Below are 21,096 nucleotides of genomic sequence, written 5' to 3' on the forward strand. Positions count from 1 at the left end.
GAAAGTCTGAACTTCAACTGCATCTGAATTGTTTTGTTTAAAATTCATTGTGGTAATGTCTACCACCAAAGTTAGAAAAATGTCTCTGTCCAAATATATATGGTCCTAACTGTATATATATATATATATATATTACCGTTCAAAAGTTTAGGGTCACTTAGAAATGTCCTTATTTTTGAAAGAATAGCACAGTTTTTTCCAATTAAGCTAACATTAAATGATTCAGAAATACACTCTATACATTGTTAATGTGGTAAATGACTATTCTAGCTGCAAACGTCTGGTTGTTAAAGCGATATCTTAATAGGTGTATAGAGGCCCATTTCCAACAACCATCACTCCAGTGTTCTTATGGTACTTTGTGTTTGCTAACTGTGTGAAGGCTAATGTTTGGTTAGAATACCCTTGAAAACCCTATATGTATGTTAGCACAGCTGAGAGAACAGTTTGGCTGATTAGAGAACCTATAAACCTGACCTTCTTTTGAGCTAGTTGAGAATCTGGAGCATTGCATTTGTTGGTTCCATTACACTCTCAAAATGGCCAGAAAAAAAGAACTTTCATGCGAAACTCAACAGCCTATTCTTGTTCTTAGAAATAAAGGCTATTCCATGCAAGAAATTGCCAAGAAACTGAAGATTTCCTACAACGGTGTGTACTACTCCCTTCAGAGGAGAGCACAAATAGGCTCTAACCAGAGTAAAAAGAGAAATGGGAGGCCCCGCTGCACAACTGAGCAACAAGACAAGTACATTAGAGTCTGTAGTTTAAAAAATAGATGCCTCACAGGTCCTCAACTGGCAGCTACATTAAATAGTACACGCAAAACGGCAGTGTCAACGTCTACAGTGAAGAGGCGACTCCGGGATGCTGGCCTTCAGGGCAGAGTGGCAAAGAAAAAGCCACTGAGACTGGCTAATAAAAGGGAAAGATTAATATTGGCAAACGAACACAGACATTGGACAGGAAGATTGGAAAAAAGTGTTATGGACAAACGAGTCCAAGTTTGAAGTGTTTGGATCACACAGAAGAACATTTGTGAGACGCAGAACAACTGAAAAGATCCTGAAAGATTGCCTGACACCATCTGTCAAGCATGGTGGAGGTAATGTGATGATCTGGAGTTGCTGTGGTGCTGGTAAAGTGAGAGATTTGTACAGGGTAAAAGGGATTTAGAATAAGGAAGGCTATCACTCCGTTCTGCAGCACCATGCCATACCCTGTGGACAGCGCTTGATTTGAGCCAATTTCATCCTACAACAGGACAATGACCCAAAGCACACCTCCAAATTATGCAAGAACTATTTAGGGAAGAAGGCAGCTGGTATTCTATCTGTAATGGAGTGGCGCAGTCACCAGATCTCAACCCTATTGAGCTGTTGTGGGAGAAGCTTGACCGTGTGGTACGCAAAAAGTGCCCATCAAGCCAAACCAACTTGTGGGAGGGGCTTCTGGAAGCATGGGGTGAAATTTCTCCAGATTACCTCAGCAAATTAACTGCTAGAATGCCAAAGGTCTGCAATGCTGTAATTGCTGCAAAGGGAGCATTCTTTCACGAAAGCAAAGTTTGAAGGAGAAAATTATTATTTCAAATAAAAATCTTTTTTTCTAACCTTGTCAATGTCTGTACTAGATTTTCTATTCATTTGGCAACTCATTTGATCAATAAAAGTATGAGTTAACATGGAAAACACGCAACAATCTTTAAATGAGGTGTGTCCAAACTTTTGGTCTGTAGTGTGTGTGTGTGTGTGTGTGTGTGTATATGTATGTATGTATGTATATATATATATATATATATATATATATATATATCTCACACAGTACAGACTAAAATTTTGGACACACCTCATTTAAAGATTTTTCTGTATTTTCATGACTATGAAAATTGTAAATTCACACTGAAAACATCAAAACTATGAATTAACACATGTGGAATTATATACTTAACAAAAAAGTGTGAAACAACTGAAATTATGTCTTATATTCTTATATTTTTTACGGATTGCACTCGACCGTATTTCTCGCGAGTATGAGCCCTAAGAGTTTTTGCAGAGTGGAACGTAAGAAAGGGTCAAATTTTACAAATGTTTTTGAGGTGCAGATAACAAGAGCGACACAGTGATCAGATGTGGGGGGGTGAATGAAATCTCGGAATCAAGTATGACCCCAAGACAGCGGGAATGTTGCTGGGGAGTAATGTTGGAACCACACACGGAAATGGCAATATCCGGCATAGGTAGCTTAGTAGAGGGAGAAAACATAAGAAGTTTGTTTTTTGACAGGTTCAGTTTCAGATAGAGGGAGGACATGATGTTGGATGCAGCGTTAAGACAATCACTGGTGTTTTCTAAAAAGGCCGGCGTGATGTCAGTCAAAGAAGTCTATAGTTGGGTGTCATCGGCATAGAGATGGTACTGGAATCCAAATCTACTGATTGTTTGTCCAATAGGGGCAGTATACCAAGAGAAGAGGAGGGGACCTAGGACTGATCCTTGAGGAACCTCAATAGTAAAGGGAAGATGAGATGAGGAGGAGCCAGCAAAAATATACAGTGAAGGAGCAGTCAGAGAGATAGGAGGAGAACCAGGAGAGAATGGTGTCCTTGAGGCCGATGGAGCGGGTCATAGGGAGGAGTAGCTGGTGATCCACAGTGTCGAAAGCTGCAGAAAGATCCAGGAGAATTAGCATAGAGTAGTGACCATTAGATTTAGCTGTTAGTAGATCATTAGAGACTTTAGTGAGGGCAGTTTCGGTAGACTGTAAAGAGCGGTAGGTGTTCCAGGAGTTTAGAGATTAACTATAGTTCTATAGTTAGCAGCACAGTTTTGGTCAAGGGATGGTTTTTTAAGTTATGGATGTATGATGGCATGCTTAAATAGGGAGGGAAAGATACCAGAAGAGAGAGAGACTGAATATTTTTGTTAGGTGAGTTGTGACAGAAGGGGAAAGGGACTGGAGGAAATGTGATGAAATGGAGTCACTGGTGCAAGTAGTAGGGCGAGAAGATTATTATTATTTATTTATATAGCGCCATTAATTCCATGGTGCTGTACATGAGAAAAGGGGTTACGTACAGGGTTATAGATAACGTTTACAGTAAACAAATTTACAATGACAGAATGGTGCAGAGGGGAGAGGACCCTGTCCTTGCGGACTTAAATTCTGCTGGAAGCAAGATGCAAGAAGCCTGATCACTTCTTCTGTGACAGGTTCAAAATCTCAGAGTGAGCGAGATGCAGTGGGGGAAGGAAGATAGTGCATGGTATGAGGGGATTGAGAGAAAATTTCCTGTCGGATATGGTCAATTTTTTCTTTGAAGTAATTGGCCAGATCGTCAGCGCTGAGATCCGTGGTTGGGGCCTGCACTCTTGGGTTGAGTAGGGAATGAAAAGTGTCAAAGGAGAAGTTTTGGGTTATTGGATAGTGAGGTGATGAGGGTGTTGAAATAGATTTGTTTGGAGAGGTGAGCACCGCTGTAGGAAACGTGTTTGCAGGTTGTGTCAGGGATGTCGCCGTCGGTGTCGAGTTGCCATCCAGAGCATTTTGCAGTGTTTCATTGTAATGCTTCAGTGCAGAATCAGGACATAAAAGGGAGGAGATAAGGGCCAGTGATGACTCCAAGTTCTTCATAAGTTTCTGGGTATTAATGGCCTGTATATTTCTATAAGTGTGGAAAGTGGGGGTGACCAGAGCGGGACGGCAGTTCTTGATAGAGAATGAAAGAAGGTTATGGTCAGAGAATGGGAGAGGGGAGTTTGTGAAATCAGACACTAAGCAAAACCAAGAGAAGAAATACTCGGAGACCACCCGAGCGTGCTCAGGAAAACCCGAGCGTGCTCGGGGAAAACCCAAGCAACGAGTATACTTGCTCATAACTAGAGGTTAGAGATAAAAGGTGAGTAGCAGATGGGGGGAGGAGCAATGGGGATGTTGAAATCACCCATGATGAGGGTGAGGATATCACAGGATAGAAAATGTGAGAGCCAGGTGCCAAAGTGATCCAGGAACTGATGAGAGAGGCCCGGAGGAAGATACACCACTAACACTCGCATGGAGAAGGGGATGCAGAGCCTGACAGCATGGACCTCAAAAGAAGGGAGGCTAAGTGAGGGTACTTGATGAATAACCTGAAAGGTACATTTGGGTGATAGGAGCAGACCAACGCCTCCACCTGCTCTGTTGTCCGATCTTGTGGTATGAGAGAAATGTAGTCCACCATATGAGAGAGCAGCAGCGGCGGTGGTGGTGTCTGACTGCTGAATCCAGGTTTCAGTAAGAGCCAGAAGGTTAAGAGAAGGAAGAAGTCATGGATGAATGAGAGTTTATTACACACTGAGCAAGAAGTCCAAAGGGCACAATTTTAAGAGACAGAAGCCACGCAGGGAATTTTAGTGAGATTTGAGGAGTTTGAGTGTAGAAGTAGAGGGGTGCAACTTACTATAACATGGGGGGCTGGGGTTGGGAGCGAAATCTCCTGTGACTAGAAGAAGGAGGATAGAATAAGTGAACAGATGGTTAAGTGATCTGTGAGAGCGTTTCTTGTGTTGGAAGGTGAGACTGAATGGATCTGTGCTGTTTAGTAATGTGAAAAGAGCGTGAGTGCTATACATAGGAGAAGAGAGAACTGAGGGGCCAATATGGATGGAGTGTAAAGAGTTAATGCAAGGATGGTGAATGTGAGTGAATACAGAAACCAGGATATAAATGATACAAATGCATATGGTGAAGATTTGTTGTAATCCAGATAGGTTTGTTTAATTGTCTTACCTGTGTCCTGCCCTGACTAACTGCCATGGTATAACTGCCCGGTACTTCGGTTAAATGTACATAAATGCTTCCCCAGGCTATGGTTGAATATATAGGAGGCTAGCTCCAAGATCTCTCACTATTTTACTTCGTTAGCAATCAATCAAACTAAGTTAAGACAGCAGGATACTATAAATGTAGTGAACAGATAAACAAGTATCCAGGCCTACATGGATCATAGACCTCTTAAAAAAAAAAAGTTACATGACCTCACAGTGTTAAGGGACAAGCAAAGTAAGATGAATAAGCTACGTACCATTACATATGCTTGCTGACTTGAATAGAGGGGACTGGAAACATGCAGGATCTATGCAGAAGTTGAAATGAGCTGAATACCAAACAAGTAAGCTGAAAAACAATGTTCTAGTGTTGTATTACTTTGGACCATTAATTAAAAAATCCTGAGGATATAACTTTGGTACCTTTCCATTTATTTCTGAAGATATTGTACAGTCTATGAAAGAAAAGAAGGGGTGCCAATAACCAACACTGTGAATCACATTTTGCTTCAAATCAGAAAAATCACTCAGGGAAGAAGCTGTTGTGTGAGAACAGACTCCATTTTGTGTTTGTGGTATCCATCTTGTCTCATTCTATTGTCGCATTTTAACTACATAGTTAAAGGGAACTTTTCACCACAAAAAAGCTATTAATAATAATCTTTATTTATATAGCGCCAACATATTCCGCAGCCCTTTCAAACAACAATCATAGGTAACAATGTTAGCAATACAATAATAAAGCACAATAAGACGACCCTGCTCGTGAGAGTTTACAATCTACAATGAGGTGGGGGAGATACAAAGTACAGGTGTGTATTTACAATGATGTATTTACAATGATGGTCCAGCCATCTTCAGGGGGTGGGGGGTGGATGGAGATAGTGAATGGGCTACACACAAACATATTAACCTGCAGATATGGGGTTAATCTGCAGGTTAATACCCTTATTAATCTGCCCGGCGCCTACACTTAGCTGAACGCTGAGGGGAGAAAATAAACTTTATTTCCCCCGTGTGCAGTCACAGCGGTCTGCCCACTTCAATCACCGCTCTCTGTATACAGATCAGCGGCTGTAACCTCGTTCCCAACCCTGACTGATACTCGCTCTGCATTGACTGAAAAAGTAATGCTTAGGGTATCTTTCCACGTGGCGCATTTGCCGCAGCGTCCAGATGTTACAGCATAATGGAGGGGATTTTCTGAAATCCCATATCCACTATGCGTACAAAGACACAGGTGGCAGACCTGCGTATACGCACATCCGGTGCGTCTTTATAGACTGCAGCATGTCTATTTATCTTGCGGAGATGCACAGTCTCTGCAAGATAAATAGCACGGTTCTATGTATAAGATGTGATTCCGGATGGTTCAATGAACACATGCGGAATCACTGCGCGTACAAAAGCCGGCAGCACTTTGGACGGGGCGGGTGTCTGCTGGGTCCAAAGCACTCGGAATACGCCACATGGAGACATACCATTAAGGGGGAATATAGGTAATTTTCTCTTTTGCAGCATTCAGCTAAGCGTGAGCGCTGGGCAGGTTTTGGTTCGGGGGGCGAAGCTTCTGAGTGGGCCCCTAACCAGGTAACCTTGTTTGCAACTGGGTGACGCGCCCTAATTCTGGAGGAGAACCTCAGCAGATGACAGCGCTGTTGCTGAAAATAATCTCTATATAAAGACCAATATGGATATTACCACCACATGGTCAGTGGTAGATACCAGCCCTACAGAACATATAAGAGATCACAGCACAGTTACAGATAATGACTTACCGCTGATGTTCTTTCTCATGGAATCGTTCATTATTCTCGTCTTTTCCATCTGGCCCAGATCGACATGACAACTTCTTCCACCCAGGACTCATCTGCAGACAATACAACAAAGACCCATTTCACTTCTCATATTCCAGCCCCATCACCATCTTTTCCCAACCTGCACAAACTCTTCATCCTGCCGATACCCCAATACTGAGCCGCTTCTGCCGTATGTGTCCCTATTACTGCCCCTGATACCCCAATACTGAGCCGCTGCTGCCGTATGTGTCCCTATTACTGCACCTATTGTGTGGTTCTCTGTGCCTTCTAAATTCTAAAGCAACTCTCCATAATATAGTAATGCCGGGTGCAAGTGCCCTAGAAAACAGTGCCCACATTTTGTCCCGTAAAAGTAATATTGCCCTGTGTGCCCCTTTGATAGTCACAGTAACCTGAGTTCCCTTATAACAATAAGTGCCCACTTTACATTTAGTAATGTCCCAAGTCTCCCCCATTTAAAGCTACCCTCTATAAAATATGATGCTCTCTTATACACAGTATAATACTGCATATTTTTATTGTACATTTTTATAGTGCCAATTATTCCATGGCGCTTTACATGTGAAAAGGGGGCAAATATAGACAAATAAAAACTAAACATGAGCAAAAAACAATGCACACGGGTACATAAGGAGGGAGGACCCTGCCCGCGAGGGCTCACAGTCTGCATATATACTGACCCTTTGGTATGCCCCAAACTGTTTGATAGCTATAACACTAAACTCCACACTGTATGATGGCCCCCTAGATAGGCTCCATGTAGTATAACGCACCAGACAATCCTCAATATACACTGCTCAAAAAAAATAAAAGGAACACTTAAACAACAGAATATAACTCCAAGTAAATCAAACTTCTGTGAAATCAAACTGTCCACATAGGAAGTAACACTGTTTTACAATCAATATCACATGCTGTTGTGTAAATGGAATAGTCGACAGATGGAAATTATTGGCAATTATCAAGACACCCTCAATAAAGGAGTGGTTCTGCAGGTGGGGACCACATACCACATCTTGGTACCAACGCTTTCTGGCTGATGTTTTGGTCACTTGAATGTTGGTTGTGGTTTCACACTCGTGTTAGCATGAGACGGACTCTACAACCCACACAAGCGGCTCAGGTAGTGCAGATCCAGGATGGCACATCAATGCGAGCTGTGGCAAGAAGGTTTGCTGTGTCTGTCAGCGTAGTGTCCAGAGGCTGGAGGCGCTACCAGGAGACAGGCCAGTACACCAGGAGACGTGGAGGGGGCCGTAGCAGGGCAACAACCCAGCAGCAGGACCGCTATCTCAGTTTTGTGCAAGGAGGAACAGCAGGACCACTGCCAGAGCCCTACAAAATGACCTCCAGCAGGCCACAAATGTGCATGTGTCTGCACAAGCGGTTAGAAACCAACTCCATAAGGATGGTCTGAGTGCCCGACGTCCACAGATGGGGATTGTCCTCACAGCCCAACACCATGCAGGATGCTTGGCATTTGCCACAGAACACCAGGATTGGCAAATTCACCACTGGCGCCCTGTGCTCTTTACAGATGAAAGCAGGTTCACACTGAGCACGTGACAGATGTGACAGAGTCTGGAGACGCCGTGGAGAGCGATCTGCTGCCTGCAACATCCTTCAGCATGACTGGTTTGGCATTGGGTCAGGAATGGTGTGGGGTAGGATTTCTTTGGAGGGCCACACATCCCTCCATGTGCTCGCCAGAGGTAGCCTGACTGCCATTAGGTACCGAGATGAGATCCTCAGACACCTTGTGAGACCATATGCTGGTTCAGTTGGCCCTGGGTTCCTCCTATTGCAGGACAATGCCAGACCTCATGTGGCTGGAGTGTGTCAGCAGTTCCAGCAAGGTGAAGGCAATGAAGCTATGGACTGGCCCGCCCGTTCCCCAGACCTGAATCTGATTGAACACATCTGGGACATCATGTCTTACACCATCCACCAAGGTCACGTTTCACCACAGACTGTCCAGGAGTTGGCGGATGCTTTAGTCCAGGACTGGGAGGCGATCCCTCAGGAGACCATCCGCCGCCTCATCAGGAGCATGCCCAGGCATTGTAGGAAGATCATACAGGCACGTGGAGGCCACACACACTACTGAGCATCATTTCCTTGTCTTGAGGCATTTTCACTGAAGTTGGATCAGCCTGTAACTTCATTTTCCACTTTGATTTTGAGCATCATTCCAACTCCAGACCTCCGTGGGATATTAGTTTTGATTTACGTTGATCATTTTTAGGTTTTATTGTTCTCAACACATTTCGCTATGTAATGAATAAAGATTTACAACTGGAATATTCCATTCAGTGATATCTAGGATGTGGGATTTTAGTGTTCCCTTTATTATTTTGAGCAGTGTAGTATAATGCACTCCCCATAGGCAGACTGTATAGTATAATGCAGCCCCTAATATAATGCACCCTCATAGGCAGCCTCTATAGTGTAATACAGCCTTTAATATAATGCACCCTGTTATGATGACCTGGTTGTTAGGAGCACTAGGAATGACCTGATGAGCAAACTAGTAATACAGGACAAGCTCTGGGAAGTGGGAGCTCTGCTGACCGCAACCCCTAATCCTATCACAACAACTAGAAATAGCCGTGGAGCGTACCTGACTCTGCCTAGACGCCTCTTCACAGCCTAAGAGCTAACTACCCCTAAAGATAGAAAATAAGGCCTAACTTGCCTCAGAGAAATTCCCCCAAAGAGAAAGGCAGCCCCCCACACATATTGACTGTGAATTAAGATGGAAGTCACAAACACAGGAATGAAATAGGTTTCAGCAAAGGAGGCCAGACTCAACTAAACAGACTTGAGGATAGAAAAGGTATCTTTGCGGTAAGCATAAAAACTACCAAAAAACCACGCAGAGTGTGCAAAAGAGACCCCACACCGACTCACGGCGTGGAGGTGCCACTCTGCATCCCAGAGCTTCCAGCTAGCAAGGCAGAATCATGATAGCAAGCTGGACAAGAAAACAGTGGTAAACAAATAAGCTAGCAGGAACTTAGCTTTTGCTGGAGTAGACAGGTCATCTGAAAGATCCAAGAGAGAACTGAACCAGTACTAGGACATTGACAGCTGGCATCAAGTAACGATCTAAGTGGAGTTAAATAGAGCAGCCAGCCTAGGACTAAACGAGGTCAGCTGAGGAAGGAACCTCAGAACCAGCAGCTCCACTCACAGCCACCAGAGGGAGTCCATGGACAGAACTCGCCGAAGTACCACTCATAACCACCGGAGGGAGTTCGAGAACAGAATTCACAACAGTACCCCCCCTTGATTGAGGAGGGGTCACCGAACCCTCACCAGAGCCCCCAGGCCGATCAGGACGAGCCAAATGAAAGGCACGAACAAGATCGGCAGCATGAACATCAGAGGCAACCACCCAGGAATTATCCTCCTGACCATAACCATTCCACTTGACTAGGTACTGAAGTTTCCATCTCGAAATACGAGAATCCAAAATCTTCTCCACCACATACTCCAACTCCCCCTCAACCAACACCGGGGCAGGAGGGTCGACGGAGGGAACCATAGGAGCCACATATCTCCGCAATAACGACCTATGGAACACATTATGGATGGCGAAAGAAGCTGGATGGTCCAAACGAAATGACACAGGATTAAGAATTTCAGAAATATTATAAGGACCAATGAAACGAGGCTTAAACTTAGGAGACGAAACCTTCATAGGAACATAACGAGACAATAACCAAACCAAATCCCCAACACGAAGTCGGGGACCAACACAGCGAAGGCGGTTAGCGAAACGTTGAGCCTTCTCCTGGGACAATGACAAATTGTCCACCACATGAGTCAAAATCTGCTGCAACCTGTCCACCACAGAATCCACACCAGGACAGTCCGAAGGCTCAACCTGTCCTGAAGAAAAACGAGGGTGGAAACCAGAATTACAGAAAAAAGGCGAAACCAAAGTGGCCGAGCTGGCCCGATTATTAAGGGCGAACTCAGCCAAAGGCAAGAAGGACACCCAATCATCCTGATAAAACAAAGCATCTCAGATATGTCTCCAAAGTCTGATTGGTTCGTTCGGTTTGGCCATTTGTCTGAGGATGGAAAGCAGAAGAAAAAGACAAATCAATGCCCATCTTAGCACAAAAGGACCGCCAAAACCTCGAAACAAACTGGGAACCTCTGTCCGACACGATGTTCTCCGGAATGCCATGTAAACGAACCACGTGCTGGAAAAACAATGGGACCAAATCAGAGGAGGAATCCTAACCTAATCCTAACCCTAATCCCAACCCTAACCCTAATCCCAACCCTAACCACAACTGTAACCCCAACGCACCCCTAACCCTATCCGTAACCCTAACCACAAGCCTAATCTTAACCCTATTTCCAACCCTAGCCCTAATTCCAACCCTAACTCTAATTCCAACCCTAACCCTAAGGCTATGTGCCCACGTTGCGGATTCGTGTGAGATTTTTCCGCACGATTTTTGAAAAATCTGCAGGTAAAAGGCACTGCTTTTACCTGTGGATTTACAGCAGATTTCCAGTGTTTTTTTTGTGCGGATTTCACCTGCGGATTCCTATTGAGGAACAGGTGTAAAACGCTGCGGAATCCGCACAAAGAATTGACATGCTGCGGAAAATACAACGCAGCGTTTCTGCATGGAATTTTCCGCACCATGGGCACAGCGGATTTGGTTTTCCATAGGTGTACATGGTACTGTAAACCTGATGGAAAACTGCTACGAATTCGCAGCGGCCAATCCGCTGCGGATCCGCGGCCAATCCGCTGCAGATCCGCGGCCAATCCGCTGCGGATCCGCGGCCAATCCGCTGCGGATCCGCAGCCAAATCCGCACTGAGTGCACATGCCATAACCCTAACCCTACCCCTAACCCTAACCCTACCCGTAACCCTAACCCTACCCCTAACCCTAACCCTACCCCTAGTTCTAACCCTAGTTCTAACCCTAACCCTAGTGGAAAAAGAAAAAAAAAATATTTTCTTTATTTTATTATTGTCCCTACCTATGGGGGTGATAAAGGGGGGGTTTATTTATTATTTTTTTTATTTTGATCGCTGTGATAGAACCTACCACAGCGATCAAAATGTACTTTGTAATGAATCTGCCGGCCGGCAGATTCGGCGGGCGCACTGAGCATGCGCCCGCCATTTTGTAAGATGGCGGCGCCCATGGAGGATGCGGACGGGCACCGGGAGCCTCGGTAAGTATAAGGGGGGGGGAGATCGGGGCACGGGGGGAGATCGGGGCACGGGGGGGCGTCGGGGCACGGGGGGGTGACATAGGAGCACGGGGGAGCGGACAGGAGGACGGGGGAGCGGAGCACAGGACGGAGGGGACTACGGGACAGATCGGTGGCTTGGGGGGGCGATCGGTGGGGTGGGGGGGGGTGTCACTTCAGTATTTCCAGCCATGGCCGATGATATTGCAGCATCGGCCATGGCTGGATTGTAATATTTCACCAGTTTTTTAGGTGAAATATTACAAATCGCTCTGATTGGCAGTTTCACTTTCAACAGCCAATCAGAGCGATCGTAGCCACGGGGGGGGGTGAAGCCACCCCCCCTGGGCTGAAGTACCACTCCCCCTCTCCCTGCAGATCGGGTGAAATCGGAGTTAACCCTTTCACCCGCTCTGCAGCGACGCGATCATTCCATGACGCCACATAGGCGTCATGGGTCGGATTGGCACGGGTTTTCATGACGCCTACGTGGCATGTGACCACAGGGAGGCGCTGATGGATTCAGAAGATTAGGGTAATAGGTCGTTTAGAGAACCTTTTCTTGATATGCTAATTTATTGAGACAGGTTTTTTGGGTTATCAGGAGTTGTAGGCCAAAATCATCAGTATTAAAACAATAAAAGACCTGACAAATTTCAGTTGGTGGATAGTGAATCTATAATATATGAAAGTTTAATTGTAATCATTACATTATGGTAAATAATGAAATTTAACACTATATGCTAATTTTTTGAGAAGGACCTGTAGTTGAAGGATCTAGGAATGTTTAGCTTGCAAAAAAGAAGGCTAAAAGGAGACTGTCTACAAATATCTGAAGGGCTGTCACACTGTAGAGGGATCATCCTTATTCTTATTTGCACATGGAAATGCAGCGCCCAGAGTCCTGGTCGTTGCAGTATTGTCGCTCTTCCACAAGGGGAAGTGATGGTACGTCTGATGGCACTAAAGGAGTTCACCTGACCAGGTATCACAGTCACACACTACACTTCACACTCCGGCCACCAGGGGGAGCAAAAGGTTCTATGTATTAGGCCACTCCTCACACTCTGGTAAAACTGGGAGTCGGATAGGAAGTTAGGGAGAAGCTGACTGGGTTTTGCCCAGGTAACACCTAGTGAGAGAGAGCGTTGCTTGGGAAGATTCAGGGAGGTCCCTGTCAGGGGTGGGATCCTGACAGTGGCCTAGCACGAGATAGATCGTTACGGAGCCGTGCCTACACCTCATTGCGGCGGCATCCTAAGAAAGGACACGAAGCGAAGTATATTGTGGAGAAGTGAGAAACGAGATCACAGCACAAAGGAGATAAAACCAGGAGGAGTCGTGCCCCAAGATCGGCAACATCCTTCTGAGGCGCGTAGCCAGCGGCCGGAACACCGAGGGAGTAATAGGCTCTACGCATTACTTTGAACTACGGCAGGGCAGTTAACTCTAGGTTGGCTGTCTCACCTTTACACGTAATGAAGACAACAGAGGCAATTGTGGGAGAGGGGCGTCTCTAGGGTCCCTTTAAAATAACTCCAGGCCTACCCCCTCATACGGGTGTGTCCTATCCAAACCATCTGGGGGACGGAGAGAGAGAACAGAAACATACACGACAGTTGTGAGGACTATCCCGTGGTGCTCAGCAGGGAGGTACTACAACACACAGGCGCTAGTAGGAAGGCTACTGATTTCCACCTGCAAAGGGAACTCTGGATGTGCCTTTGGACCGGCCGGTCTCAGCCAGCCCTGTTAGCAGTGCTCTGGATTGTGGATGCCGAAGCCTTCAGTAAAAAGGTAAAGAGACTGCAACCCTGTGTCCTCGTCATTTGTTGTGACCTACACCATCACCATCTACTCATCAAGGGAAGCCCTGGGGACGTACTTCACCTGTGGGAAGTTACACCATCTAGCTGCCATTCCATCACCCCAGCGGACCCCTAGCAGCGTCGGTCACCCTGACCGAATACCACAGGTGGCATCACGAACACTTGACAAACTCTCACCTACACCTTTAATTGGGCGCCCCTTAGCAGGGCCACGGACCGGGTCGGGCCACCGTGACACCCCTAGAACCGAGACCGAGGGACCCGGAACCGAGTACCCCGCTGCCCTGCGTTTGGGGGCCGCTCCAGAAACACGAGAAGCAATGGAATGAAACTGAATGGGAGAAAATACAGATTAGATATTAGAAAAAACTTTTTGACAGTGAGTGTGATCAATGAGTGGAACAGGCTGCCACGAGAGGAGGTGAGTTCTCCTTCAATGGAAGTCTTCAAACAGAGGCTGGACAGACATTTGTCTGAGATGGTTTAGTGACTCCTGCATTGAGCAGGGGGTTGGACCAGATGACCCAGGAGGTCCCTTCCAACTCTAACATTCTATATTTCCATGATATTTGCATAATTACTAGACCTATCGAGGGTTCTCATTTATCACATACCGACATTGATTTGTTTACGCATTTTAAATGGTTTCAGTTGTTCTTGTCTTGTCTTTCCTCATCGGTCTCCTCATGATGTTAATAAACTCAAGTATCAATGTCGCGCGAGACTTTCTGGTGAAAACTATTTACTTTTTTATCCTATATTTATTTTGTCAGCAGCTCTTGTGCCCATACCTCCCAACCGTCCCGGATACAGCGGGACTGTCCTGATTTTGACAGCCCCGCGATCCCGGGCGGGACATTAGTTGTCCCGCAGTGGTTGGGAGGTGTGCTGCAATATCGGGTGGTCAGCCTCATCCCTGCACCCGCAGAGCTGCCTGAGCACGGCACACCATATTGGCTGCTTCATGGCCACAGGACCTGTGATGACGTCACAGGGGGGAGGAGTCAGGGGTCATATGATCGGGACCTCGTGGATTGCAGGACTCGGCTCTGTGCTGGTTGCCAACTTGCCATGATGCTGGATGAGGTAAGCCGCCGTATGTGAGGTCAGGAGGTGTACAGTGTGGATGTAGTGGAGCCGTGTGTGTACGAGGTGTATGGAGCGAAGCCGTGTGTGTACGAGGTGGATGTAGCGGAGCCGTGTGTGTACGAGGTGTATGGAGCGAAGCCGTGTGTGTACGAGGTGTATGGAGCGGAGCCGTGTGTGTACGAGGTGTACGGAGCGGAGTCGTGTGTGTATGAGGTGTACGGAGCGGAGCGCGTGTGTGTACGAGCTGTATGGAGCAGAGCCGTGTGTACGAGATGTACGGAGCGGAGCGCTTGTGTGTACGAGGTGCATGGAGCGGAGCCGTGTGTGTACGAGGTGTATGGAGCGGAGCTAAATGTGTACGAGGTACGGAGTGGAGCCGCGTGTGTACGAGGTGTATGGAGCGGAGCGCGTGTGTACGGAGTGCAGCCGTGTGTGTAGGACTAGCTATGTGTGGCCATTATACGGTATGAAGTATCATGTGCGGCCAATATACAGTATGGAGCATCATGTGTGGCCATTATACAGTATGGAGCATCATGTGGGGCCATTGTACAGTATGGAGCATCATGTGGGGCCATTGTACAGTATGGAGCATCATGTGGGGCCATTATACAGTATGGAGCACCATGTGGGGCCATTATACAGTATGGAGCATCATGTGTGGCCATTATACAGTATGGAGCATCATGTGCGGTCATTATACAGTATGGAGCATCATGTGTGGCCATTATACAGTATGGAGCATCATGTGTGGCCATTATACAGTATGGAGCATCATGTGTGGCCATTATACAGTATGGAGCATCATGTGTGGCCATTATACAGTATGGAGCATCATGTGGGGCCATTATACAGTACTAGATGGTGGCCCGATTCTAACGCATCGGGTATTCTAGAATATGCATGTCCATGTAGTATATTGCACAGTCCACGTATTATATTGGTCAGACACGTAGTATATTGCCCAGTGACGTAGTATATTGCCCAGTGACGTAGTATATTGCCCAGTGACGTAGTATATTGCCCAGCCACGTAGTATATTGCCCAGTGATGTAACATACAGCACATAGCCACGCAGTATATTGCACAGCGATGTAGTATACAGCACAGAGCCACGTAGTATATTGCCCAGCCACATAGTATAGTGCCTAGCCACGTATTTCACAGGTTAAAAAATAAAAAATAAACATACTCACCTTCCGATCCGAGGGCCCCTTGTAGTTCTAACATACTCACCATACTTGTAGTTCTGTCGCCTGTGCGAGGTACAGGCGGCAGCTTCCGGTCCCAGCCTGCTCGCGCCGGCGCGCAGGGCCTGTGATGACGTCGCGGTCACATGACCGTGACGTCACGGCAGGTCCTTCTGCCAGACCATCCGTGCCAACGGAACGTGGCGGTTGCATCGCGAGGAGCGGGAAAGGCGGCGTAGGTGAGTATATAATAATATTTTATTTTTTTTAATTATTTTTAACATTAGATGTTTTTACTATTGGCGCTGCATAGGCTGCGTCAATAGTAAAAAACTTGGTGACACAGGGTTAATAGCAGCGGTAACGGAGTGCGTTACCCGCGGCATAACGTGGTCCGTTAACGCCGGCATTAACCCTGTGTGAGCGGTGAGCGGAGGGGTGTATGCGGGCTCCGGGCAGTGAGTGTGGGGAGTAAGGAGCTGCCATTTTCTTCCGGACTGTGCGCATCGCTGATTGGTCGCGGCAGCCATGACAGGCAGCTGGCGAGACCAATCAGCGAACAAATAACCGTTACAGACAGAAGGACAGATGGAAGTGACCCTTAGACAATTATATAGTAGATGGAGCATCATGTGAGGCCATTATACAGTATGGAGCATCATGGGCAGTCATTATACAGTATGGAGCATCATGTGTGGCCATTATACAGTATTGAGCATCATGTGTGGCCATTATACAGTATGGAGCATCATGTGTGGCCATTATACAGTATTGAGCACCGTGTGGCCATATTTTTTTGTTTATAATTATTCTTTATGAAACAGTGTGATCAGCAGTGCTAAATGGGTGTGGTTGGGACGTGGATATGGGTGTGACTAGTTATGAGTGGCCTAAAATTTGCTATGCGTGCCGCAAACTTTGTCCCTCTTTCCCATCTTCAAAAGTTGGGAGGTATGCTTGTGCCCTTCATTATTTGTATATTGCCCACCGTTCTCAAGAATATCATTCACACAAGCACATAGATCCACTCCGCGCACCTCGTACACACACTCTGCTCCGTACACGCGGCTCCGCTCCATACACCTCGTACACACATGGCTCTTCTCCGTACACCTCGTACAAACACAGCTCCGCTCCGTACACCTCGTACACACACAGCTCTGCTCCGTCCACCTCGTACACACACGGCTCTGCTCCGTACACCTCGTACACACACGGCTCCGCTCCGTACACCTCGTACACACACGGCTCCGCTCCGTACACCTCGTACACACCCGGCTCCGCTCTGTACACCTCGTACACACGGCTCCGCTACATCCACCCTGTAAACCCCTCCTGACCCCACACATAAACTTCCCCTCATCCAGCACCATGACAACCAGCACAGCAGAGTCCTGCATACACTGAGGCCCCTGATCATGTGACCCCTGACTCCTCCCCTCCTGTGACCTCATCCCAGGTCCTGTGCGCACAGAACAGCCATATATGTGGTGTGCGGCTCTGCAGGTGGAGGTAGGTGCTGGAGATTCCCCATTACTGGGGGGGGGGGGGCAGTAAACCCTTCAGTGCTGAGACTATTTATGTTTTTTGTGTTGACACTTTCTGACAATTATAACTTCCAAACTATGACAGAGTAAAACATGGGAACAAGTATTGCTCTCATAGACTTTATTCTGCTTTTCCATCCTATAAGTGTACTGCAATGAATTAGACTAGAAGGTAACTGGATACACAGACATAGTAAACAATGTTTCTGTTTGTTTTGCACCCCTAGAATCCATCACTTCCTACTAACCCCCGTGTTCCCTACGCCTAGTAATGGCTGGTCATCTCTCCCTCCATCTTCCCCATCCATCTCACCTCCTCCTCAGATCTGTTCCTCATGCCCCTTCTGCTCCCACCTACTAACACTAGTCACCGTTCATCATCGCTGCCTCCTTACCTCCTCCCCACAGTTACTTCCACCTCATATCCAAAATGTAAAGGAGCGGGCACCACCCAAATGATCGAAATTGGGATCAACCTAATGCATACAATAAGTACATAAAGAAGGGAGAAGGAAAGAGTATGCAAAAAATGGTGATCACAAGAGAGTATTATATTTATATACCCCCAAAGATGTTTATTATGACATAATGGACAACACATGGGAGAACAAACAGATTAAAAGCATTTAAAAAGGAGAACCAGATATGAACCGAATTTTTGTATGAGTTCTATGTATTGGGATGAATAAACTTCCCCCCGTCTTCGTCAATATATAGTCCTTTTAAAATTCTGCACAAGCAGGTATATAACAATAAAAAAATATTTGTTATAAAACTTTATTATACTCTATGTGTAAAGATTTTCTGAAATGTTATACATATATTTGATTTGAAGACATAGTATCTGACCTACAAAGGAAACTTACTTTCTATGTAATACAATAAAACAACGTCCGGTAGTGTATGAATTCATGCCATATCAGTACTAGAGCGTACCATGTGTTCTCTTATCATGTACTACCTTGCAACTCGTATGGGTTTTTAAAAAAATGTTATTATATGTAATAAAGCATTTTAAGTTGTCATTTTAAAAATAAGAGTTTTCCAGTTTTTGATAGGATGAGTTGGCTTTCAATATCATCTCTATGCTGATGACACACAGATTTGCGTCTCTGGACCTGATATCACCTCCTTACTAACCAGAATCCCACAATATCTGTCCACTGTTTTATCCTTCTGCTCAATTTCTTAAACTATAACACGGATAAAACAGAATTCATCATCTTTCCCCCATCTCACTCAACCTCCCAACAGACCTGTCCGTCAAAGTTAGTGACTGCTCACTCTCCCCAGTCCTGCAAGCTACTTGCCTTGACTCTGCACTCTCTGCAAACACATATCCAAGCCCTTTCCTCCTTTTGCCAAGTCCAACTGAGAATTTTTCAGATCCGTACATTCCTTAACTAAGCATCTGCATAAACAGTTCATGCCCTTATCATATCACACCTTGACTATTGCAACCTCCTGCTCTGTGGCCTAACTTCTAACACTCTTGCACCCCTCCAATCTATTCTAAACTCTGCTGCCATTTAATCCACCTGTCCCCCCGCTATTCCCCGGCCTCTCCCCTCTGTCAATCCCTTCACTGACTCCCCATTACCCAGAGACTCCAGTTCAAAACCCTAACCATGGCATACAAAGCAATCCACAACCTGTCTCCTCTATACATTCGTCTCACTGTATTTACCTGCATGCTACCTCCGATCCTCACAAGATCTCCTTCTCTACTCCTCTCTTTTTTCCTCATCTCATACTTGCATAAAAGATTTCTCCCATGCATCCCCTTACTCGGCAACTCTCTACCCCAAAATATCAGTCTCTTGCCTACTGCTTACTGTGGAAACCGTGAAAAGGAACCTGAAGACCTACCTCTTCCGACAAGCCTACAGTCTGCAATAACCCTCATTCTACTATATTGCTGCACGACCAGCTTTAACCTCACCTACTGTATTCTCACCTATCCTTTTTAGATGGTGAGCCCTCGCGGGCAGGCTTATATCTCTTCCCATACCAGTGGGTGACTTGTATTGTTCATGATTATTGTACTTGTTTTTTATTATGTATACTAGTCTCATATGTAAAGCGTCATGGAATAAATGGTGCTATAATAATAAATAATAATATTATGATGCATATTTCATGGTCCCCACACAGTTTAGTGCCACGACTGTGCCCTTTTATCAAGATATATGATGCACCCACACAAAGTATAATGTTGCCACAGTACCAGCTTGCCATGATATTGCATCAGGTCCTCTTCTTCCCATTCAGGTCCCTACAGTATTGGATCCTCTCAGTGAAGATTTATATAAGAGAATTTTCCTGATTGACCCATCAAGGATGGGCAGGGACAAGATGGTGGAGAGGATCTTACACCTCACCCTAGAGATCCTCTTCCGGCTTACTGGAGAGGTGAGAGATTCTGATGACGTCACATTACATCATTCTTATCTATGGGAATAACAGATGGACAGAACTGGAGAGGTGAGGACCCTGGGAATGTCTGTAGTGAGATTTATTAATGTGTCTCTCCATAACCAGGATTACACAGTAGTGAAGAAGACCTCTAGTGAGCGCTGTCAGGACCCAGTGTCTGAGGGATGGGGAAGACCCCTGAGCCCAATCACAGGGCCTCCACCTCACCCTCTGATGCATGAGGACATCAATGACCAGAAGATCCTAGAACTCACCTACAAGATGATTGAGCTGCTGACTGGAGAGGTGACACTGCTGGGAATGCTGGGACATTATACAGTAACTCTATGAAGGAATCAGGGATGACGGTATCATTGTATGTGTCAGGTTCCTATAAGGTGTCAGGATGTCGCCATCTATTTCTCCATGGAGGAGTGGGAGTATTTAGAAGGACACAAAGATCTGTACAAGGACGTCATGATGGAGGTTCCCCAGCCCCTCACATCACCAGGTAATAGACAGGAATAAATACACACGGCCTATAATTTTCTGTATGTAAAGAATGAATTCAGTCCCTGTATGTGTTTCCTCCAGTTCCATCCAGTAAGAGGACAACACCAGAGAGATGTCCCCGTCCTCTTCTTCCACAGGACTGTAAACAAGAAAATCCCAATGTTCCTCAGGATCATCAGGTAGATGAAGAAAAGGTGTCATGGGATCTCCCCTATGATGTGCAGACAGCTGTGAAGATCTTGTGTTCAGTCTTGTTTTATCCTCCAGTATTATATGTTTTATACTTGTGTAATGAGAACGGTGGAGATGGCAGGATTAGAGCTGATCATAGATGTGACTTCTCCATCTGTCTGTGACTTGTACAATATTTGTTTCAGGGTGAAGATCTGACCCATATTAATACTACAGAGACACATGGGAGGGGTGATGAGGGGTGTAAAGAGGAGATTCCTACAGATAAAGGCCCAGGTAAGTCGTAGCCAATAAATGTAGAGAAGTCACAGAGTCTTCTCAGTCACTGGCTGTGGCTACTTTATTGGCGGTGATGTCCTACCATATCACAATGAAGTGTTCACCATACTGCCACTGGACCACTGCATACCCCTCCACACAAAACAGTCATTATTATTTTGGACACTACTCGGGTTTAGTATC

At 45.9% G+C, this 21,096-nt stretch overlaps 1 protein-coding gene across 1 annotated transcript in view; it reads left to right on the top strand.

The window, feature by feature from the left end:
• The first annotated feature begins 1,096 nt into the window (after window positions 1–1,096).
• LOC143768176 (uncharacterized) overlaps window positions 1,097–21,096 on the top strand; it is a 43,057-nt gene continuing 23,057 nt past the window's right edge. Inside the window, exons 1-6 of the mRNA XM_077256866.1 lie at window positions 1,097–1,105; window positions 19,786–19,926; window positions 20,056–20,235; window positions 20,317–20,440; window positions 20,524–20,621; window positions 20,820–20,910. Coding sequence (XP_077112981.1) covers window positions 1,097–1,105; window positions 19,786–19,926; window positions 20,056–20,235; window positions 20,317–20,440; window positions 20,524–20,621; window positions 20,820–20,910 — 643 coding nt within the window. The remainder of the gene's footprint in view (window positions 1,106–19,785; window positions 19,927–20,055; window positions 20,236–20,316; window positions 20,441–20,523; window positions 20,622–20,819; window positions 20,911–21,096) is intronic.

This window comes from Ranitomeya variabilis, chromosome 4, assembly GCF_051348905.1.
Source record: "Ranitomeya variabilis isolate aRanVar5 chromosome 4, aRanVar5.hap1, whole genome shotgun sequence".
NCBI lineage: Eukaryota > Metazoa > Chordata > Amphibia > Anura > Dendrobatidae > Ranitomeya > Ranitomeya variabilis.